Source organism: Trachemys scripta, chromosome 18 (assembly GCF_013100865.1).
Source record: "Trachemys scripta elegans isolate TJP31775 chromosome 18, CAS_Tse_1.0, whole genome shotgun sequence".
NCBI classification, from domain to species: domain Eukaryota; kingdom Metazoa; phylum Chordata; order Testudines; family Emydidae; genus Trachemys; species Trachemys scripta.
In genome coordinates this window covers 16729056-16753470 of record NC_048315.1, presented here as the reverse complement: position 1 = coordinate 16753470, position 24415 = coordinate 16729056, and the positions used below count along the sequence as shown (strand labels likewise).

Here is a 24415-nt window from a genome sequence, read left to right as displayed (position 1 = left end):
AGAGGTAGGATAGTTATGGAGGGAGATAGTGTGTTTTCTGTAAGTAGAGCAGGGCAATTGATCTACATGATTAACTATATTAAGCTGTTGATTGGAGCCTTCATATTTTTACTGTATTGATATTTAATTTGCTAAGTAAATATCCCAAACATGTTATCAAGCTACATATCTATATCTATATATATGTGTGTGTATTTATATATCTATATATATAGATATATAGATATGTAGCTTGATAACATGTTTGGGATATTTACATACATACATATATATATATATATGTATATGTATATATATATATATATATATGGTTTGTGCACGTACGGTGAAATTGACATTTACCAATTAAAATCTAATCCTTCCAAGCAGGGGTGGGCAAACTACGGCCCAGGGGCCGGATCCTGCCTGTCAGGGCTTTGGATCAGGCCTGCGGGATTGCCTCCCAGAAGCGGCCAGCATCATGTCCCAGCTGCCCGGGAACGGGGAATCACGGCCAATGGGAGCTTCGGGTGAGGTTTCCGCAGGCGAGGGCAGTGCGCAGAGCCCTCTGCCTTCCCTGCCCCCTTCCCCCTCCCCAGGGATGTGATGCTGGCCGCTTCCAGGAGCGGCGTGGGGCCAGAGTGGGCAGGCAGGCAGGGAGCCTGCCCTGTCCCTGGTGCGCGCTGCTGCCACCCTGGAGCCGCTCCAGGTAAGTGGCGCCGGGCCAGAGCCTGCACGCTGAACCTCTCCTGCACCCTGCACTCCCTGCCCTGAGACTCCTGCCTGCACCCCAACCCCCACTGCATCCCTCCTGCACCCCAACCCCCTGCCCTGAGCCCCCTTGTACAGCCTGCACCCCTCCTCTGCCCCAATCTCTTGCCCTGAGCCCCTTCCCGCACTCCCTCCCGCACCCCAACCCTCTGCCCTAGCCCTACATTTATGGCCCTGCATGCAATTTTCCCACCCAGATGTGGCCCTCGGGCCAAAAAGTTTGCCCACCCCTGCTTCCAAGCCTTCTTATATTGTTACAGAGCATGAACTTCTTCACTGCAACATAGCTTATCTTGTGCATCTGACCTGGTATTTAAGGATCTGTAGCCTAGTGGTTCAAGCAGTGGGATTGTACCCAGGACTCCTGGTTCCTACTTCTGAAACTTCCCCTGATGCAATATACCCTTGTCTCCACCCCCAACTTAAGCTGAGTCCGGGGACACAGTTGCATCATGGATCCATTGTGACTTAACCTTGTTTTAACAATGTCCTTGGTCTGTGCGAACGCGTTGGATATGTTTTAGGGACACTCTTCATGCCCAACCAAATGTAACCTGGCTGTTTCTGGGGGGACATTGTTTTTCTATGTGTTTGTACAGCACCTAGCATGAGGGAGGTCCTGATCTCCGCTGGGGCCTCTAGTCTTTTCAATAATACCTGTGCTAAATAACTGGTGGGGGGATACCCACGTTGTAACAAAGTCTGTGATGTGGCAGTAGCTGTAGCATAGAGGGTGCTCTTGTGATATGGATCGAGTTACATAATCTCTTGGTGCCCTAATTTACCCTACTGTGAAATGGGCATAATGCCTTGCTTGCATTGAGCATTTGCCCAGACTTCAGCGCAAATCCCCCAGGTTAGTCCTAATACTTACTGTGGCGGAGTGTGTGATCGTATGTGCACAATCGGGGGGAGATGTGAATGTCATGAGGATTTTACTGGCGTTTGCAAAGCCCTTTTACATCCTTGGAGGAAAGGTGCTACTGCTGTGCAGCGTATTATTGCAGTAATGTAAAATGTAGGACAATAAAATGAATCTGGTATCACCTCAGTGTCTAAGCTCTTTGGGGGAGGGACTGTCAGTGACTATAGAGGACTTTGTACAGCACAGCTTGGTTCAGACCTGGATGAGGTGTCTTAGTGCTGCATTAATGCATGAAAGAACTGAAGGAAAAACTGCAGGTGTGGCTCCTCTAGTGGAAGCTATAGCTTGGTAATACTTGGGTTCCCCCCCACCCCATTCCTGTGGAGCAACAGGCCACTCAGTCATGCAGAATGTTCATAGCTACGGTATTTTATGTCTAACCATCCTCCTTTTTGTTTGTGTTCTTGCAGCATTGTAACAACCCAGTGATGTGATACGTTGTAAGATGCAGTCAGGTGGATTCTCTGCTCAGGGTAACCTGAAATCCTAGATTTGGGGTCCCAAAGGTTAGAATTCTGTAGCTTTATTTTTGCATAATGTTGTGTCTGTCTGTCTGTCACTGTCCTGAATTTAAACCACACTATATAGGATCCCTGGTTTAAGCAAAATGTGGGTGAGGGACATACTCTCTTGGACCATAATTATTTTCTTTAGAAATCTAAAAATACTAGCCTACACGAGGCAGTTCTTCCTTCTGGGAAATCAAGAATTTTTGTCCCTTTTGGTGGTGGTAGCTGTGGTGTATGTGCATTTCAGCTGAGCATTATTGCAATGAGACCACCGTCCTTAAACAATCCTGTATTAACAGGACATCTGAGGTTTTGAAGTCCAGAAGGTGACCTTCCTTAAAATTGCTGTTAGCAGCAGGGTATCTGGATTAAAAATAAACTGGGCTGGGCATTGAAAGACTTTTTTTAAAACTAATTTTAAAAAAATCGGTCACCCTTCATATTAAGGCACATGGACAAACTTATAAAAGTTTACTAAATGGTTAACTATTATACATTATGAATAACCTGCTGGACTGACTATCTATAGCACCTTCCACTGATGTGCTTGTCATAGTCTATAAAACGTTTCTTAAGTCTGTTACTTGCTTAAAATATCTAATAATTTAACCCCTTATAAACTGTTTTTATAAGTACCTATTAATAGTGTCACCAACATCTGTCCGAGTGCAATGCATATAATATTTTAAAACCACAGCCCTCAAAACTGTGCTCCCATGCTGGTCCTGCAGCAGCCATTGTTGACCGAGCCTCTGTTCCTAGGGCTGTGCTGACCGGTTAGCTTATGTTGGTGCAAAAAAAAGGTTGGTTTTGTTTCCAAAAGATACATCGTAGTTGTCAATCAAAACCAGCCTTGTTAATATTCCCTTCATTTAAAACTTAGGGGTGGGGAAAGAAAAAAAAATCTATGACCGCAGATCAGAGCAAAATAATACAAAAAAATGTTGTCAAGCTTTTAAGATACCATTGAAATAATGGAGAAATAAAAAAAATATAGGTGAAAAGAGCTCTGTTCTTTTGACTGTATCTGGAGAGGATGGTTCTGCTAGGGAGCAGCTCTGTTCCTTGCTTGCTGAACTTTCTCAGAGGGATGTTGGGCAGGTCCTTTCCCCCAGGGTGTTGTCATGGGGTCCCCTTGTCCCCTGGCCTTTTCAGTTTGTGTCTGGGGCCACGGGTGTGGGTTAGTGGAGAGGTATGGACTGTGATGCTTTCAGTGATCTCATAATGCACACAGGGCTATCTCCTCTCACTCAGAAATGCCTTACCTAGAGTCTGGCTGAGATTTGGGCACGGATGAGAGCTGGCCGAAGCTCAGTCTGGAGAAGACAGAGGTGATGTTGGTTGGCTGGAGGAAGCAGCTGGGAGATATGGGTAGGATTAGAGCTATCTCTTCCATTGACAGTGTATGCCCCCTTCTCAATTATATTGTCCTATTCAACCTATTTAGTTTCATCCTAGTTCATTTTTTAGTTTAAATGTTTTAATGCCAAGTTAATTATAGTTGTAATCTAGTTATTTTATAAAGTGTAATACTTGGTTATATAGTACTATTTCCTGAAGTTTAGCTGTTAATTTGTTGTTAATGCTTAGCTACTAGTTTTACAGCTAAATGTAAAGAAATGGTTCTATATAACCAAATATAATCTTAATAAAGCAACTGTATTACAACTACTATACAGGTTGAGGGAGTGTTCTTAGGGAGTTGATAGGCTGGCAGTGTATTGAAGAGAGACTGGGAGTGGTGTTTGAGTTAACTGGCAGAAGGAGAGATATTATTAAAGATAATCCCATATACCGGTGAGTAGATACTGTACCACTTCAGTATTGAAAGAGAGATATCACAAAGTACCCTGCATTTGGTATTTAAAACAGACAAAGGTAAAATACCATATTAAGTTGCCACCCTCTGATTGGAATGAGGCTAGTGTGGAGTGTAATTAATACATTAGATAACTATGTGGTTGAAAACACACAACCCAGTTAAAATGTTTTAAAGTTTCTAGCACACAAATAATGATTGAAGTGATATTTTGAAGTTAGAAGGTACCTTGTCTTACTCTCTCTCACACATAGTGTTACAAGGGAGAGAGATCCGAGGCTGCTTCTCCTTGGCAAGTAATTCACACTCTCAGATGCAACGGCAGCACAACTGCAAAGGTCTGTGTAAAATACAGGGCAAAGAACAACAGTGATTTTTACAAAGCTGCTAGTTCTTAGTAGCACTTTTAAAGTGAGGAATTGAGTTGAAACAAGACAACAAAACAAAATGAACCATCAAATAATTAATTTCCATAAACATATACACCTCTACCCCGATATAACGCGACCCGATATAACATGAATTCGGATATAACGCGGTAAAGCAGCGCTCCGGGGCGGCGGGGCTGCGTGATCTGGTGGATTAAAGCAAGTTCAATATAATGCGGTTTCACCTATAATGCGTAATGCGGTAAGATTTTTTTTTTTTTTTGGCTCCCGAGGACAGCGTTATATTGGGGTAGAGGTGTAACATAATAAGTACATCTGAGATTTATGTATGTATGTATTAAACCAAAGAGTCTAAACCAGATAATTTAGTAAGTTAAGTGAAGTAAACTCAGCACTACACACAAGGTGTGAACAATAACTCTGGAAATCACAGGTGAAGACATGCCATTTAAATTAGCACCATATCGGTTTTAGTGAAAATGCTGTTTTAAATTTTATAACTTAGTTCAGTTATATTTTAGGAGACTTTTCCCAATCTTTAGAGCTACTATAAGACTCTATTTGTTTTCCTATTTCTAGTATAATTTTTTAACGTTGTTTCTTTGGAATCAGGATATTTTAATAGTATCTATGGCAATTGTTAAGTTTATGACTGGTATTTTCCAGTTCAGAGTTCCTGTCAGCCCAGGAGTCTGGTTTTATGGAATAGGCTTGAACTCTAATGGGCTCAGTGTTCGGAGAAAAAAATAATTCTGCACTCTGACATTCTTTGATGCACAGAAATTCCCTGTGGAATTCTAGCAATAAGCATTGATTTCCTAAATCATTTTGTACCTTTTAAGAGGTGGAATCTCTTACCTTTCCTTCTTTTCAGTGTGCAGTTTGTTGGTTTTTCATGGTGGGGCTTAAGGGCTTCAGTCTTCAGAAAGACCTCTCTTACAATGCTTACAAAAATGCTTACAATTGGGATTCTGGACTTCAGTGTCCCAGGACCCAAGATTCTTCTCCATAAAGGACTCAGTCACAGAAGATCACTCTCTTAGGGAAAATTAAACGCTTCTTTCATGGAATGGACCAGCTCCTTTGAATCAAGCATTGATCTGTTGAATGTAGGTTTTGCTGGACAAAGGTTTTGGGCTTGGCAATTCTTTTAATGTATTATCTCCCCATTTGATTGGGGCTTGGCCTACCTCAAAAGGACATACTTAGTCATTTTTATTGGCTCTTTTCTTTTGGAGAAGAAGTCATTCATTAATTGGACAGGTCAAAGTGTCATGGCAAGCTTCCTGCCCATCCAGTAGGTGGCATTCAAGCTTTTCACAAAGTTCCTTTCCAAGGGTTTCCAGCCTTTCCTCAAAATCCTTAATCTTTTCTTTAGCATAGTTAGTTAAAATATACACTAACAGACTTGTTTTTAAAAAGTCTTTTGGCTCACTTTCTGTTTCTTGTTCTTGAACCATTTAACACCAGGATAAAGTTTGCTTATATTGTTTTAACTTGGTGGTAATCTTCTGGAAGCTTTATTTTTTTTCTTCTTACCTTTAACTTTAATTTGAGGAGAGTTTTATTCCATTCCACTTCCAAATGCAGGAAGAAATTATTCCCAATTTGATTCTAATTCTAAATAACTTCTAGATTCATTATACAATTAATATCCTAACTCCACAGGGTTAGAATATCTAGCTTGTATTAAGTATTGTCCTGGATACTAGAAAACACTAGCAATGCAACAAGGCTGCTAATTTTTACTAATAATGACTTCTTCACAATTGCCACACTTAAATTGTATACATTTTTTAGATTTACTAATAGGTGAACAATTAGGTGTCATGAGGAGGAGGGAGAAAACTTGTTCACCTTAGCCTCTAAGGATAGAACAAGAAGCAATGGGTTTAAACTGCAGCAAGGGAGGTCTAGGTTGGACATTAGGAAAAAGTTCCTAACTGTCAGGGTGGTTAAACACTGGAATAAATTGCCTAGGGAGGTTGTGGAATCTCCATCTCTGGAGATATTTAAGAATAGGTTAGATAAATGCCTATCAGGGATGGTCTAGACAGTATTTGGTCCTGCCATGCGGGCAGGGGACTGGACTCGATGACCTCTCGAGGTCCCTTCCAGTCCTAGAATCTATGAATCACTATATTCTCTACACCCAAATCTATACCTTTTGTTAGTAAAAAGATTTTTTTTTATATGTATGTGAACTTATTTTTCCTATATGTATGTAAACTTTAGCAAGGAGATATTGTCTGAATAGACACAGAGAAAACAGATTGTAGCATCCTTTGTGCAGGTTTCTATCTCACTTATTAGGAGATTAATTGAAACATTTATTTTGATACTGAGTATATTGTGAGACCTTTTGTCGTGTTGTCTTTTGGACTTTTAGTGTTTTAGTTTAATACTGGCTGATTCCAAATGATAGAAATCTGGATAAAAGGGGGCGAGAAGGGGAAGAACAGGTTGCCGTTTTCAGATCTGGAACGTGTGGATACACGGAGGCCTTGGTTTATTGCTTCCCTTACAAGGACTATAAAATTGTAGTGTTGACATTCAGATTCAAGCTCCGGCTCCAGCCCGCGCCCGAATGTCTACACGGTAGTTTTATAGCCCTGCAGCCTAAGACCCGTGAGCCCGAGTCAGCTGACCTGAGCCACCTAAAGCTGTGCTGCAGGCTTTTAATCCCAGCATGGATGTACCCTAAAGCTCTTCTCAAGTGAGAGCGAGAGAGAGCCTGCTTGTAGTGGAGAGGGTTCTGGAGTAAGAGCCAGGAATAGAGGTTAATCAGGCAAATCACTTCATCTCTCTCTGTTCCTCTGCTTCTCCTCACATCCTTTGTGTATCTCTACAGACTATACGCTTTTCCGGGGAGGCAGTGTCTCTTACCACTTGTATGTACAGCATCTAGCACAGTGGGGCCCTGATTTGAATTACAGCCTATAAACTCTACTGTACTACAAATAAATTCTTTACTACCCACTCAGTCACTGCCTCCACTGTTAGATTGCAGGCACTTACTGGATAAAATATGGTAGCTGTTTAATACCCGATAGCCCAACTGTTTGGAACAGGAAATGAAGAAAAAACATGGCAGCAAGTTGAAGCTACAAGAGCAATTTAAGGGTACATAATTAGTTCTACTGGAATTTGAGTAGGACACTGGGGCTAACCCTTACCACCCATGGCATCTTTTTAAAGACCCCCTAGTGCAGGGGTGGCCAACCTGTGGTTCCGGAGCCGCATGTGGATCTTCAGAAGTTTAATATGCAGCTCCTTGCATAGGTGCTGACTCTGGGGCTGGAGCTACAGGTGCCAACTTTCCACTGCTCAACTCCAGGCCCTGCCTCCACTCCACCCCTTACCCCAAGGCTCCTGCCTCCTCCCCTGAGCCTGCTGCACCCTGGCTCCTCCCCCCTCCATCCCAGAGCCTCCTGTACACTACAAAACAGCTGATCGCGGCAGGCAGGAGGCACGGGGAAGTCTGATCTGCAGGGCTGCTGGCAGGCAGGAGGTGCTGGCGGAGGGGAGGGGGCTGTTAAGGGGACAGATGTTGTATTACTGTGGCTCTTTGGTAATGTACACTGGTAAATTCTGGCTCCTTCTCAGGCTCAGGTTGGCCACCCCTGCCCAAGTGGCCAGTCATATTCTGTTTGTTTGTGTCTTAAGCATGTCACCCAAGAGGAATTGATTCAAACACTGACTCAGATGGAAAAGTGCTATCTGTTGTGCTGTCCGTCTTCTGCAGCATCCTGGGGTTTCCTTTGGAGTGTCTATTGCAGGAGTGTGTAGGTGAGGTTCAGGTCAAACTAGATGATCATGATGGTCCCTTCTGACCTTAAATTCTATGAGTCTCATCAGACTACTGACTTAGCCCAACCCTGGGTAAGCACAGCTTAGCTGCTGCTTTCTCTAGTTCCACTTGTCAGTGAATGGTTGTGACAAAGCTGTACATATTAATGCAAACACTACTCCTGAGCTCTTCCCCGAGTAGCAACCTCTGCCCCAGTTTGCTTAGGGCATGGCTCATGATTTATAAATACATTTATTTCAAGTGTGTCCTGAATATGATGATTCTCACTCTCATGTTGTAGCAGGTTCAGTGTGGGTAAGAAGGCTCTTGATTGGAAACCCACTGCTCTTTGGCAGCTCCATGGTAGCTCATCAGCTGTCCTGTATTCCGGTAGCTATTTGTGTTCAGCACTGTGCTATGCGTACATGAACTTTAATTCTGAACACTTCTACCTCTTTACTTTTTGAACTGAATTTTCTCTTGCTTGCTCTTAGTGCAGAGATGAATCTTTGGGGAGAATGTGGGTAAAAATCGTGTGGTATTGATTTTCAGCAGGTGGAATATTTGAGCAGTTTTCAGATACTTTATGGCGGAATTGTTCCAAAACCAACTTCTTAGGGGTGGGAGTGTTGTCTGGGGCTAAAGCATTGTGCTATTCCATTTCTAGCCCTGCCATGACTTTGTGTGTGACCTTGGGCCCTAATCCAGCAATAATAGCTCTGTGTGTGGCCTCCTGTGCTGAAGATAAACCCTACTGCAGTCTGTGGGTATCAGTTGGGTTCAAGCACCTGTGTGATGCTTATTGTAGGATCACCATTGCCATGCACTAAGAACCAGTGCTTTTAGGCAACAGGCTGTAACATGCTATCCATGATTTGGTAGTGTTTTACACCTGCTGTGTAAGGGTGTAAAATGATGACCGAAGGTACAGGGGCTGAGTCAATGGGGCCAGCCCTACCTTAGTCTCCAAGCTGTAAAAGTGGAGGTAATAATGCACAACATGCGTCCCTTGAGAGCATCTGAAACCCCCTTCCAGGAATCTGAAACTGTTGGACCCCAAATCTAAGAATGATCTTAAGCTCCCAGGAACAGACAGTGACTTCCACTCTGTTAAAGTTTTAACCCTGTAGACAGGTGCGGAGCTCTGTGGGTCCATGTGCATGGCCACCCTGCCTCGGTGTGTCTGCAGGGAGCCTGTCTCTGGTGGGAGGTCTGCACGCTGACATGAAAGGCCAGCCCCAGGGGTGCCTGCGGCTGTGGGGAGGAGGATCACTTCTGAGCAGCATCGTGGGTTTTGGGTGGAAGGGCCCCTTTCTGGGCTGTGCAGTAGGGTCGTGGGTGCAGGAGGATGCTCCATTGTGTATCAGAGAGGCAGTGAAAAGAGGTGGTGAGTATGGGACTCCAGGTAGGGCTGGAATGGGTGAGGTACTGGCTGGCGAGTGGTGGGGGGGTGGCAGTGGAGGCCCTCTGTCAGGGGTAGGCACTGGGACTGCTCCACTGTGTATAGGGCTCCCCAGTGCGCTATGGGAGGATGGGTTCTCTGGGTGTGTAACTGCGGGAGATTGCTTGTGAGGGGCAGGCCGCCTGGTGTGCGTGGGGGACGCATGTCCCCTTGGGGGAGCCAGGCAGGGTGCGGGGCACTGGGCACGCAGCTCCCCTCCGGGGGAAGCCAGGCAGGGCGCTGGGGACGCGGGTCCCCTCTCGGGGGAGCCGTGCGGGGCGCTGGGGATCTGTGTTTCCCCTCAGGGAAGCCGTGCGGGGTGCGGGGCGCTGGGTACACATGTCCCCTCGCGGGGGAGCCGTGCGGGACGCGGATCCCCTCTCGGGGGAGCCGTGCGGGGTGCTGGGCGCCGGGTACACATGTCCCCTCGCGGGGGAGCCGTGCGGGGCGCGGGGGACGCGGGTCCCCGCGTGGGGCGCTCCGAGGCGCCGGGAGCCCAGGTGCGCCCGGGGCTCCTGTCAGGCGGAGCGGCTGCGGCGGGCGGGGGCGGAGCCTGGGCTGCGGGGCCGCCCGCTCCCGCCCCGCTGTCAGAGGCCGGTCCCGCAGGCAGGAGGCTGCTGCTGCTGAGCCGGCTGCGGGATGCGGCGCTGAGTCTGCCCCGCTGGCGTCTCTGCCCGGCCGCGCTGCGGAGCGAGCGGACTCCTCCCTGCCCGGCTGCCTCCCGCAGCCCATGATGTGCCTGGAGAGCGGCGGCTCCGCGGCCGGCAGCCCGGGCTGCAGCGGGCGGCTCCGAGCGGGGGACGAGGAGGAGGAGGAGGAGGGCGAGCGGGGCTGCTGCGGCCGGAGCGCCGAGGGCGAGGTGCAGACCCTGTCGGGCAGCATGAACCCCCCGCCCGCGGGCAAGAGCCCCGAGCGCCTGGCCCCCCGCCACAAGCCGCCCAGCCTGGGCAGGGCCCGGGTAGCGGCCGCCGGCATCCTCAGCGTGGGCAACGTGCTCAACTACCTGGATAGGTACACGGTGGCAGGTAAGGGGCAGGGCCCCGGCCCTCCAGCTCGCCGCCCGGCTGCCTTAGTCCCTCGTGCATCCCTCTGCTGCTCCAGCCTGTCCTTCCCCCCTCATTCCTATTTCTCTCTTCCCTCCGTGTTCCCATCCTAGCCCTCCGCCCCTTCCATTTACCCCTCTGCTTTCCCCTGTCTCTGCTCATTTGTCCACCCCTCTCCGCCCTCTCTCCAGCTGTTCTGCCTTCCATCCGCTCAGCATCCGCCGCATGCTGTTAGCACAGCTCCTGGAAATGCAGCTCTGTGGCTATATGGCAACATACAAAAGGATAAACTCCCAGGAGATCTGGTTTGTGACTGTCCCTCCCAGCAGGGAGAGGAATGGGTTCTGAGAGCACCTGGAAGCAAGGGGCCTTTTGTATTGCAAATGGGTGATGCTTGGGGACACAGGAGGCATGCTTTTCAAAGGGAGGGAATCGATCCTAGTAGGACGCAAACCAGGAATCTCTCCTCCTTGTCTAGTGGATAGGAAGAAAATGCTTATAATGCAATTGTCTTCTATACAAAACTCTCTATCCATTACTAGGCAGGACATGTATAAGCAGTGACACAGAGAGGTTCATCTCTCCCAATACAGAGCAGAAGACCAATAGTCTGATAAACAATTAAATCCCAGTTTCATGGTGGCTCAGTTATAGTAATTTAGCACTAGGTGAAAGCCGGTCCATATGTTGTAATTAGCTCCCGTTGTGCTGATTCTCTCTTATTATCGTCTATGCTATCTTAATTGCACTTATTTGTAAAAACTAAAAATTACTCTTTCCTTTGGTGTAGTGATAGCCTAAATGTTCAGTCATTAAAGAAAGCTGTTGTCCTCCTGACAATGCACACACAGTGTGTAAAACCATGGATTGATGGGGGGAAACGCTGACAAATTCATGAATAACACAAAATGCCCTGGGTGACAGGTGCAGCTGCTGTCGGACAGATAAAATGCACTTGGAAATGTGGGGCTTGGAATTGCATTTACTTGGCTGTTTCTTTGGAAAAAACACACAGAAGCAAATCACCTCTGCTTTGTTTTTGATGGGTCATTGAAAACCTGTAATTTCATAGTGGGAGCAGGCGGGGAAGGCCGTCCTTCTCTTCTTAACCAAAGAGGATTCTTTATGTGCAGAGAATAATTGTGTGCAGAATTCCCTAATAGGTAACACAACAGAACAAGAGAATGGTTTAGGATTTGGCTTGCTTGTAACGGAATGACATGCAGGAGCAGTGATACAGCCGCAGTGCATTGTGTAAAGCATGTATTTCCCTGGGATGATAAACATTTCAAAATTGTGCGCTCCCTCACAGATACATTTTACATGCTGTATCGCGTGGAAGGTAGTCTGCAGTTTGTGCCCAAGCAATCAGTACTATTGTGAAGCCTGGTTTAGGAACAAATATGACTTAAGATGTTTACTGTATAGCCCCTAGAGGGACTCTTCATTTATTCTTGTCAGGCAGTAACAGCAGGTTGGAAAATGCTTATTGAACTCTGTGTAATTAGGTATGTAGTAGGCGTGTTGGTATTAAACTGACACACATACTATAATATTTATTTTAATGTCTTCCATATTGATAATCCTATATTCAGAGCTATAAATAGGGTTTGTGCATGTATAAACATCTATATATACACACATTCCTAATGTTTAGAAACCAACAGGATATACAGTAATAAAAAAAATCTTTGTGTTTGTTTAGACTTTCTTAAAACAGTGTAAGTTTGGAGGGGACTGGGAAAATATGTTGTAGTTTGGACCCAAGATTAATTCAAATTTTACTGTGTGTGTTTAGGTAGGGAAGTTAGTTGTTACGCTACCTCGTTTTTTTTTGTTTTGTTTTGTTTTTTTTAAAAGAGATTCCTTTCTGTGTGACAATTAAGATCCCAATCCTGCAAGACATTGATCATCCTCAGTATCTTGCAGGATCAGGCCAAAAGATATCAGGTTACTCTCCAGTCACTGGGATTTCCGGTAATTTTTGTGCACAGAAAATGGAAATCCCTCTGATACAGAAGATGCAGGCTGAAAAGCAATAGGCATTTTTTGAGGGTTTTGCTTATTTTGCAGGAAACTAGTTTTCCCTAAGTAGAACTGAAAGAAAAAACGGGGTGGGGGCTCGTTGTTATTATATTCACCCATTTGTTACAGTAGCTCCAGCAAAGAGACATAGATTCTGATTTTGCTGGCAGCAGGAAAAAAGGGAAGGGATCCTCTGACAGAGAGAAATTGAGTATCTTCATTCGTGGGAAGGCCAGGAAATGCCTGTCCAAACAGAGTGTAAATGCAAGCTGACCACTGTATAATAGCACCCTAAGGTTTTCATCATTTCCAGCAGTGACCCCTAGTTTTGAAGGGGCTGAGTGATAACTCAGATGTAAAATTTAGCTGTTTTCTTGTACTTGACATAAACATTTTAGCTTAAGAGACAGATTTTGCTTACATGAGTTTTGGAGTTTTTTTTAAGATACAAAAATGCAAAAAGTTTCCCTGCTTTTCAGGTGTATTCTAACTTGATATTTGTTTTTCAAAATGACATTTTGCAAGTTGCTAATTCAGAACATGAAATATTTTAATTCAATCCAATAAAACACCTGAGGTAGTAAAAATGGTGTCGCTACTGACTTCAAAAACTACTTTCCATAAAGTTATTTTATAAGAGAACCTACAAGTTAGTATTTTAGACCTCTGGTACACCCTACATAATAGCGTGACAAATATTTGTGTATGAATCCAGTTAGTAGGTCAAAAATCCAGTTTGTGTCTCAAGCCAGGTAATAATTAGTGCTTGTAGTTCTTTAAATCTTCAAAGCACTTTATATACATTAATTATTGCAATATGATGGAGAGAGTCAAGTATTCCCATTATAGAAGGGGAAACTGAGTCAGAAGCTGTGATTTACTTTAGGCCATAGAGTAGGTGTCAGACTGGAATTAGTTTCTGGCTCAGATTATTCCTCTTTTTACCTAGAAAGAATAATGTAAAATCTTTGGCTTTGAAGGAAGATCCCATATTTGCACTTAGCCTATAATAGGTGTAATAATCTATCTGGTCACTAATACACATCTTTTAAAGTTTTGAAAATATGTATTTCTACAATAAACAGGTAAATATGTAGAGTATATTTAAAATGTGAATCCCAAAATATTCTTCATATACTTCTAATTGATCACATGGAAATTAAAGAACATGAATTCCATCAATGCAAGGACATTTTAAGCGAGAGAGAGAGAGAGAGAGAAAACTCTCCATCCCTAGCACTTCTTGTGCCTCATTGCTGCGATAGACTCAAACAAAAATTTGTTGTTTTTTATTTCCTTGTGTTTTATACTGTTCTGTCTAGGCACAATCAGACTGAGTATAGTGAATTGAGTTCTTCGATATTCTTGCAATTTTTGAGGGGGGATGGTGAGTCACACACTCAGTTTCTTCTTGATTAGTTTTGGTTTCATCGTACCAGTGATGTTGAAATGAGTCAAGGTAGTATGTGTTTCCATGTACCTTGCAAACTCTAGCAGGTCTTTCATGTGGCCAGAGGTAGCAATACCTAGCTCTTAAATAGTGCTTTATGTGAGTAGGTGTCAAAGCACTTTACAAAGGAGGTCAGTATCATTATTCCCATTTTACAGATGGGAAACTGAGGCATAGAGGTGAAGTGATTTGCCAAGGGTCACCCAGCAGGTCAGTAGCAGAGCCAGGAATAGAACCCAGGTGTCCTGGTCCCAGTTCAGTGCTCTATCCAGTAAACCGCGGATTAGGACACTATGTTGCAAACCTTGGGCACTTAAAACTCCCTTTGAAGTCCATGGGAATTAGTGGAACACTAGTGAGGTGGATCTGGACCACTGCTGTGGAGGTGTTTCTCTCTCTCTTTCCCCCCCCCCCCGCTATTTAAAAAAGTTTATCCCAAAAGTTTAAAGGAAATTACTGTACAGGTGATGATGGATCTTCTATAACATTCTACACATACACACTAAACCAGGGGTTCTAAACCTGGGGGTAACAAATGCGTCTGAAGATCGCAGCCACCTACCCTTTCCATAGTGATAAATAGAAGGGGAGGGTCTCAGCTAGATGGGAGGGGGTTTCCTGGGGTGGTTCCTGATATGGAAAAACTTGATTACCACTGTACTGAACAGTACTGACTTTAAGGGAAATCACTTTCTGAAATTCTGTCTTAAAATATCATGAAGCATACTGAAAACCTGGGTTACGGCTGATCCGATGACTTTGCATGAAGTAGAATTTTATTCTTTTAAAAGGTCTGTTGGTGTTGCAGCTATAAGGAAGGGAAATCATGAGGAAACAAGAGAGAGACTGGTAATCTGAAGCCATTAAAGATCACCTGTGAGTCTGATCTCATTGCAGAGCTGCATTCCAAAGGTCTTGGTGATACCTGACCTTACCCTCTTCTTTAGTGAAGTTGTTTTGGGGAAGTCCTGTTACCTTCAGAGTCTTGGAATGCAGCTCTGCCATTATGTCACAAATAAGCTTTTGTTGTTCCCATTGATGACTATGGCAGTAGTCTCCCTTCATCATGATTTGTCATCTTTCCTCCTCCTCCTAATTAAACAGTAGTACTTTGCATTTCTGTAGCACCTTTCATTTAAGGATAATGTTTTAAAATGTTAATTGAGTCTCCCAACACCCCTGTGAATTAGGTCACTGTCATTGTCTCCATTACAGATGGGGAAACTGAGTTAAGGAGAGACTAAGTGGTTTGCCCAAGGTGACACACCTAGTTTGAGGTAGAGGCTGGACTAGAATCCTGGTTCTGACTCTTGCGGTCAATATCCTTTGAAGATTGCATACCTCCGTTTCACAGAGTGAGCCTGAGGTTTAAGTTTGATCATTTTTATATCATTTTTATATCACTTTCTATTGTAAAGTCTGACCACATTTTTGTGTTCATTATTTATATAATCCTGAAGAGACGAGGCCTTTCACAACATGCAGCTGCCAACTCCACTCTTGACACGAGTTAAATACATATGTATACATTGCCACTGAAATTTAAAAGTCAAGTTTACTTCTGGGGAGCACAAGCTGTGCTAACAAGATTGGAAAGATTCAACATTAATTCTCAAATGCAAGGACATTTTAAGAATTAAAAAGGCCAATCTATCTTTGTCACCTATTCACATTCTCTGTAGTATCTTACTTTGTACATAGTGCATTTCATTCTGAAGGATCCCAAAGAGCTTTACGCAGTTAACAAATTAATAGATGTAATATTAAAAATAAACCCATTTAATCCCAGATTGGAATATCCCTGCAATCAGACTGTGCTCAGTGTTTATAGTATGAGTGAAGAAAGCGTAGAGTGGCAGCTTTAGACCTTTATTTTTCACCTTTTGTTGAGCTAAACTCCACATAGTTTGGCTGTGGAAGGAACTGTGTGCTGGAAAGAATAAGGTGCAAATAGCCACACAGCTCTTTGCTCAGATAGCAGTGTGCATAACTTGTTACCCAACCATACCATAGTGGTCATGAGATACACCTGGCAAGCATGGCAGGAATGTGCAACAGGACCACAAGGGGAGTGGTTTGATTGCGTAATGGGTGCGACTGAGGAAGCACTATACAATTAAGTGCATGCCAGCAGCAGTGAGACTATATTGCTACTGCAGAAAAGAGCAATAAGAAGCGTTCAGCAGCACAAAGACTAGTGATGTGAAGTGGCATTCTGTCCTGCAATGGAAGGGTATTTCTTACACAGGGTGGGCTTTATAAGAACATAAGAATGGCCAAACTGGGTCAGACCAAAGGTCCATCTAGCCTAGTATCCTGTCGTCTGACAGTGGCCAATGCCAGGTGCCCCAGAGAGAATGAATAGAACAGGTAATCAACAAGTGATCCATCCCCTGTCACCCATTCCCGGCTTCTGGCATATCCAGCTACATTCTGTTGCACCAGCTGTTGTGTGAATTGGCAGGATTTGGCCTAGAGTGTTTTACACTCAATGTGAAGTCACATTAGGGTTTGTGGAAGCATTTTTCTTCTCTATGAATTGTTTTCCAGATACTAACTGTATCTTTGTTATTATAGTCAGTCTCTTTAACTCTCATACATTTTTACAATATGCTCATTGGTCAGTTAGCTTCTTCCCCCCCGAACGAATTAAAGTATGTGCCTTATTGTAGTTAATGACTAAAGCCTTTTGTAACAAGGCTGTTAGATTCTGGTAAATACTTGATAATCTTGTTCCTATGAATACTTTGATATTATAATCAGGCACACAGAATCTGTGCTTATATTCATCAGTACTGGAAGCCACGTGGGAAAGACTTTTGGGATCAAGAGTGTAGGAACTTTATAGCCATACCTTAGGGGAGTGCTGAGTTGAACTGGGTGAAACTCCATCAGACAACTTGTGTTTTCTTTATTAGACGTTTATTTCTTATTCCTGCATATAGGCTGCACATCGTAGGTAACTATATTGCTTACCAGGTAGCTTAGCAGTCTGCCGAGTTCAGTAGACATGGTTAAAGTCTGGTGTCTCTCCCCTCTTACGAAAGGTCATAGTTCTTGCTTCAGATCTTTAGAAATGGTTTTGCCATACTGCTGAGCAACTTGTGATTTAAAGATGTTTGTTATCCAGTGTTGGTCTAATGCTTTTACACAGCATGCTGGGAATCTAGTGAGCCTAAAGCAGTATCTTATGACTCTGTTACAAAGGTACAAATGAGAATGTAGTACTAGTTTAAAAAAAATCTCTCAGACTCATTTGGCAATGTTGCATTATGGGTCTGTACTACCTTAACTTTCCAAAGACCGGGTCTGTTCATGATCTATGACTATAAATAATATATCCATGCTATATAAATATCCTGTTTTAAAATATCTTGGCAAATTGTTTTTTTCCACTGGGTTTCTAATGTGATGTATACATACATGTAATGATGATCATTGGAAGACATTTTTAAAAACCTCTTAGTCTGACTTGTAATGTTTCATTTGAAAATATCATTATCAGCGATGGAGAAATTTCAATATCTACACTAGGACCATTCATGATCTATCTACATCTAATGCAACTGGCTATTTCAGTGAAGTTGCTCTGAGAGGAAGGGGGACACTCATTTCTATGCTTACAGTTCTTACAGCAGCACAAATTGTTAGGAAAGTGAAAATCTGATGGAGATTGGATGACTAATGGGATATAGAATCTTTTACCTCTTTGGTCGCTAGCCCTGGTATGGGGTGATTTGAAAGTTTCCATTTGATCGCTGCATGATGGCGTATGAGCTGGTGCTCTCATTCCACCTCTCAGTGTTCAGCTATTCATGTCACGGAAGCCATCCCACATTTGGCACTGCTGGGAACTCTCATTAATAGTCCTCAGCTGAGAGTCCAAGGATAGAATGAGCCATAAAGTCTAAACTTACCCTCATCCTCTATAGAGGTGGTTCCTCCAAGGCAGCAGAGAGCATGTTGGCAGGGTGATGCTGAGAAGCTCGTGAAAGGAAGGATGGTCCAGTGATCCGAACTCTAGTTTGGGCTGGGGGAGACTCAGGCTCAATTCCTGCTCTGCTACAGACATCCTGGGTGACCCTGGGCAAGTCACTTACTCTCTGTGCCTCTGTTCCCCTCTGTAAAATGGGGTACTAGTACAGCACTGCCTCACAGGGTGTAGAGGATAATTACATTAAAGACTGGGAAGCACTCAGATACTATAGTCTTGAGGACCATGGTAGTATCTAAGATAGATACATTGTGTGGCTGCTGCTGCATATGTTGTATCTGGTGTGGGGGTTTTGGATTAGCTTCAATCCTCCTCCTTTGGGGCTCTTAATCTGGCATCTTCTACCATCACTAAATTCACAAAGCAATTTAAAATATAAAAGAAGAAACAAACAGGAAGAGAAGAAGACAAATTGGAGTCCAAATCCAGCTGTAAGCTGGAAGAGAGCTAAATTGTGCCTTCTAAAGACCATGTGCACTGGCCTCTGATTGTTGGTGAACAATATTCTTTCCCACAGTCTTTGTATTTCTATTGGAGGAGGCTAGTGACTGTAGTGGCTGAACAGAACAGCAGAGGGAAAAGATGAGGGCACGCTACAGGGGGGATAGCTGCAGTAGCGGCTCAGAGCACTTGGCCGACAGAATGAGAGAACCACATGCTGGAACGATAATCCTTTTAGCCTTGGCATGTGATGATGATTTTTTTTAAGGCTGCATTAAACCAAAACTGCTATAATCCATTTTGCTCTTTGTTCAGGCTTCTGCTAATAATCAGGTAATTAAAAGAACACAGTTAACGACTTACTTTTCTTAGCCTGGCTGTTGTTCTTGTTATCCCTATTATAAGTAAATGGTTACCAATAACTATTTATTATGTGAGCACCATTTAATGTATTTGGTGATTGTGCAAAAAGTAAGACTTGGTGAAACCATGGAGACCCTACTCAGATAAAACTCTCACTGAAGTCCACAGGCGTTTTGCATGGGTGAGGTCTGCAGAGTTCAGTCCAATACTGTTTAAAGTTAACTCTCCTCTCGTATCCAGCTGGGCATTCCATGCTCTCCCTGTCTGCCCTTGCTGTAAGTGGGTGAGCTACACCCATAGGGAAAGCGGGCTGATGAGACAGAGTACTTGTGTGTGGATCTGAAAGGAGGATTTTGCTCATCATAATTCAGAATGGGTTTTTAATCCTTCTTTAATTTAATTTCACCATTTGTTCCAGAGCTGCAGAATGAGCTGGGCTATCTCTGTATTCGTTGGGGTAACCCCTTGCTTTGGGTTCACCATGGGGAAGGTAGTGCTTTAATGTGGACACTTGCACAGGGAACTAGCAGCTGGCCAGGCACTCTTGGTTCATATTTCTTGAGTAAAGCATCTAATTTCAAAACAGCAGTGCTATAACAGGACATCCAGGTCCCAAACATGAAATCTCCCTACGGGTACATAACCCCACTTTTTACATCCCTAAGCTCTGATCGGAGCTGTGTTTGGGTGTTCTGTTTAGGATACTTAAGTTTGAAAAGTTCCATTTTTAGCCCTGCCAGCCTTGATCAGGTAAGTTAGATAACTTGGTCTTACATGGGTTGACCGAGTCCTGTAGTTCTTTGGTCTCCATCAGTTGAACAGGTATTTGTAAGAAATGCCAGGCAAGGGATGCTGTTAGCTAGCTCTGTTTTAAGCTCTCCGGGGCCGGGACTGTATGTAGGGTCCTGTTCAGTTCCTAGCACGTTGCCAGTGCTAAACAAATAATAATTAGCATGGCATTGCAATGCTGTTAACAGCGCTAGCTGTGGAAATATTTCTTTCTATAGTACAAGTTTAAAGGAAAAATGTTTGCTTTGTCTTTTCTAATACAACACAAAACCCCTAAAGTTCTTTGATGTATTCCCCCCCCCTTTACTTTTAGGCTATTAAAATTCTAATACTGCCACAGCTACACTAATTTTAATGCACTTATAAATATTCTTGATTTTTTTCCTAGCAGCCAAAACTGCTGACTAACATTCAGGATAATCTTATATACGTATGCAGGAACAGACATCCACAGGGTCAGCTCTCAGACGCTACTAGTGGCCCTCAGCTGTAATATTCAGATTAGAACTGTGTTCCACTGAGAGCTGAACAACAAGTTTCCTAATTCTTCCATCCTTGGTCTCTCTGTCAGATTTCCATGGTTGCGGGATGGGAAAGCGGAAAGAATGTGTTATTGCAACCAGGGCCGGCTCCAGCATTTCTGCCGCCCCAAAAAACAAACAAACAAAAAAGCCGCGATTGGTGGCGGCAATTGGGCGGGGGGGGGGGAAGAGGTGAAGCCGTGATCGGCAGCAGCAGTTCAGTGGCAGGTCCTTCGCTCCTAGAGGGAGTGAGGGACCTGCCGCCCCCGAATTGCCACAGGTGCCGCCCCTCTCCCTTGGCCGCCCCAAGCACCTGCTTGTTAAGCTGGTGCCTGTAGCCGGCCCTGATTGCAACATCATAAGATTGAAGACAACAAGAGAAATTGTTGCATCTAAATATCGGCCATGAGTCCTGTTTCAGCAAAATACTTAAGCTTGCACTTTATTTTAAGCACGTGACTAGTCCCTTTGACTTCAATGGGACTACCAGGTGCATAAAGTTAAGTGTGTTGCTGAATTGGGGTCATAGTGAATAGGGTAAGAGTCAACAAAAATGTTGTCATACTAAAATCTCATATTTAGTTTTTCTATGTTGACTGAATTCTTGCTCCGCAAGGTTTTAAAACAAAATAGCCATTTTCACATTGCAAATCTTAACTTCTGAAATGTCTTGCATTTTCAATGTGAAATGATTTTTGTCCAAAATAAATTGGCTCCGATTTTCTTCTAACTGGTGTAAATTAAAAATAACATTGAAGGCAACTCCAATATAAAAATCGCTCTAAATGGGAGGAGAATTGGGCCCACTATGTTTAGGCTTTGTGTCTATGTTATCATAATACCCTGATTTCCCTGATGCACAAAACACACCCCTTAATTGGATGCTGCTTTTCAGAGGGTATAAACACTGGCTATATTCTAGTAATGAGAAATGTTTGACAATATCCTTATTTTAAACTCAGAGGCAGAACATATTCAAATCACTTCTTTACTTTGCCTCTCCTTTCACATGGTAAAGGAAATCCTAAATTGCTCATTGCAAGGTGTTTCTTTTGGATACTCTTGCTAGCATGCAGCACATATTGGGCTTTTGCTAATCAACTTTCTGCCATGCTGCTTATGATGCTTAAAGTCAGAAAAATAAGTGTTATCGCAAGACACACAATTATTGTGATCCTCTTGTATAAGAGAAGCCAAACTGTAATATTTGCATCTGTACCTGTATACAAGGTCCATAAATAGTTACGGTCCCACCAGGGAGGAATTTCCAAATCATCAATCAGACCTGTCAGAGTGATGGATAACAATAATTCCCGGACTGAAGCCAAACTCAGACTGAAGGGTATATGGCATAGTAGTAAGGACTGCATGATCTGGGACTAGTAAAATAAAACATTACGTTATTATCCCCCCCACTTGTGTGGAGTAGTTGGCATTTTGGGTGTGGATACCTGTAATTCATCTACTGTCTCTGTTAATTTAATTTAAATTTTTGTATTTATTCAGGCACCGGATATTCATGAGACATTTGTAACAGTTCCCTAGCACTTAGAGTACTGTAGACTGCCAGCTATGCGGAGTGCTTTGAACTGTACAGCAGAAATGAAAAAGCAATAAAATAAATGAGATTACATCTCTCGCCTATTTCATTATAGCTGTGCCTTAGTAGCACCACTGTAGTTCAGAGTCATGCACCATTTCCATCATAAAACCTGTATTGGAGGCTTTTAATTCACACATTTTGTTCCTCAGCAGGCTGGAACTTGGCATAGGTGAACATCCTCTTGCACAGCGGTTCTCAGATTTTTGAACTGGTGGCCCCTTTCAGATAGCAAGCCTCTGAATGCGACCCCCCCCCTTATAAATTAAAACCACTTTTTTATATATTTAACACCATTATAAATGCTGGAGGCAAAGCGGGGTTTGGGGTGGAGGCTAACAGCTTGCAACCTTCCATGTAATAACTTTGTGACCCCCTGAGAGGTCCTGACCCCCAGTTAGCAATTCCTTGCTCTAGCCGTTGGCTCATGGTCTTAGGGACAGTGATCAGTTCTGGGATCTGGAGTACTGTTCTTCAACAAGCTTTGGATCAGGTTCTTGAAGTCAAGAGGAATCTTTTTGTTTAATTCAGTGACTATAAATCAAGCTCTGAGCTCATGGGAACTGGGCGTACTAGCGAGTTGGGGAACCTTCCTTGGCCAAAGAATAAATCGTAATGTCTCTGTCGATATCACATGTGGAGTGAAAGAGTTTTGCATCCAATGCAGGCAAACAGCCATACTTCTGGGTGCTTATTTCCAATGAAAGCCTACCTATGATACAGTGACCTTGCAAGGGCTGCTTAGTCTCTCAGACCCTGACTGAGTAAAGTACTTAAGCACATGCTTAGGTGCTTTGCTAAACAAGGAAGGGTTTACTACTCACATGCTTAAAGTTAAACGTGTAAATGCTTTGCTGAATCAGGCCCTCATTTGGCAACTATTCCTATCTTAATGTTTTTTCTAATCATGATTAAGCTAATTCAATAATTGGCTCTTAAACTGTAGCTGTGAGATATTGTGCTGGTAGCTAGAGATATGGATAACAGCCTGGGGAAAAGGAGAGGCAAGCAGCTTTTATTTTACGTTGAATTTCTTTACTTTTTCAAATTTGTCTTTCCAATTTAAAACTGACTCTCCATCATTAATATTTAGCACTTTCAGATAGTGCTTTGCTTTATATCATCAGAGCATGGTGCCAATGTCAACTAATCATTTCTTACATCCCCGTGAGCTGCTATCCCCATTTACTTGCCCACAGCAAATGAGGAACCAAGATTAGAACCCAGGTACTCAGATAATATTCTGATGAGGACCGTATGAGTCCGTCGATAAAGGTTTCTTGGCCCTCAGGTGCATCCACCAAATCCTGATGTATCTGATTAATTAAACTTCCTTGTTACAGTTGGTAGATCATTGTAAAATATTTGTTTTTTCCCCATACACAATTATGAAATTATTCATGTAAAGCTTACAACGTGGTGGATCGAATGTCCTGGAGATTGGGTCTTCTGCTTGGTCCTTGAACGTGCCTGGCATGTGCAATGGAGCGACAAGCTTCTTCATTCCTCCTCCCATTTGTGTGTGCCACCCCTGAGCTGGAGAGACCATTTACACGAGTGTTAACTCTAGCTGCACCAGCGATAGCAGTTGTGGGTAAAACAGGTGAGTGTAGACAAACCCTATCAATAAGAAGAATTCGGTCTCCAGTGCTTCAATTTCTGGTCTCTCTGCAGAGCCTGCCAAAAGTACCAAGTAGCATCAGTTGTGATGTGGACATCAGTTCACTAGGGACTGGACTGAGATCATTTAACTGTTAATTTTATTAATCACCATTTTGGCCAGGAATTCTTATTTACAGGGACACTTGTCAAATGCTCTGTATATTAAAAAACACAACAAAACCAAAACTTTCCATTGTTTGTATGAGCTTCGCTATAACAGTTGTTTCTATACTGGCTTGTATTTTTTGTGGGAGGACTGTCAAAATGTTTTCCCTGCATTAAGACCCTAGTGAATTTACTTCCTTGTTTGTCATCCTCATTGTGAATGATATTCCCAGTAATACATTTGCAGCTTCCTGCCCTGGAAATAGAATGTGTTGACTTTAGTTCCCTCTGTGAGCTGTCCAGCTTCGAGGCAGCAGACCTAGAAGTTGTGTTGTAATCATGCAGAAAGTGTTTCTATTTTTAAAAATACCTTTGTGAAAGTGTGGTGGTTTTAAAATATATTCTAATTATATCCATTTCTTATAATTATATACTTTAGATATTAATGTATATAATTTAGAATGTATAATTTAGACTTCGATAGGGGGAGTGTCTTGACAATTTTAAAGTAGTTTAAAAAATGTGCCTAACCTACTTAGCAACAACAACTTTCTTCCTTAGTGATATTCCTGGGTTTGATGCTGGATGGTATCATCTTGTATGTGTATATTTGGGCAGGTACTTCTTTGTGTGTGTGTGTGTGTGTGTGTGTGTGCATTTTGAGCCTGCAAGTCTGAAAGATTAGATGGCATATGGGCGGGGGGGAGAACACTGCGAAATGTCCTTGTTTTGTTTTCGTTTTTTAAAACAAAAGACCAGTTTCCCTTTAAAAGTGGGAGCGTGTCTGGGCAGCTGAAAT

At 43.3% G+C, this 24415-nt stretch overlaps 1 protein-coding gene across 2 annotated transcripts in view; it reads left to right on the top strand.

The window, feature by feature from the left end:
* Nucleotides 1-10226: 10226 nt before the first annotated feature.
* Nucleotides 10227-24415, top strand: part of SPNS2 (sphingolipid transporter 2) — a 154954-nt gene continuing 140765 nt past the window's right edge. For both annotated transcript variants that reach the window (XM_034752232.1, XM_034752231.1), the window contains exon 1: nt 10227-10648. In XM_034752232.1, the coding sequence (XP_034608123.1) occupies nt 10354-10648 (295 nt within the window). In that variant the 5' untranslated portion in view covers nt 10227-10353. The remainder of the gene's footprint in view (nt 10649-24415) is intronic.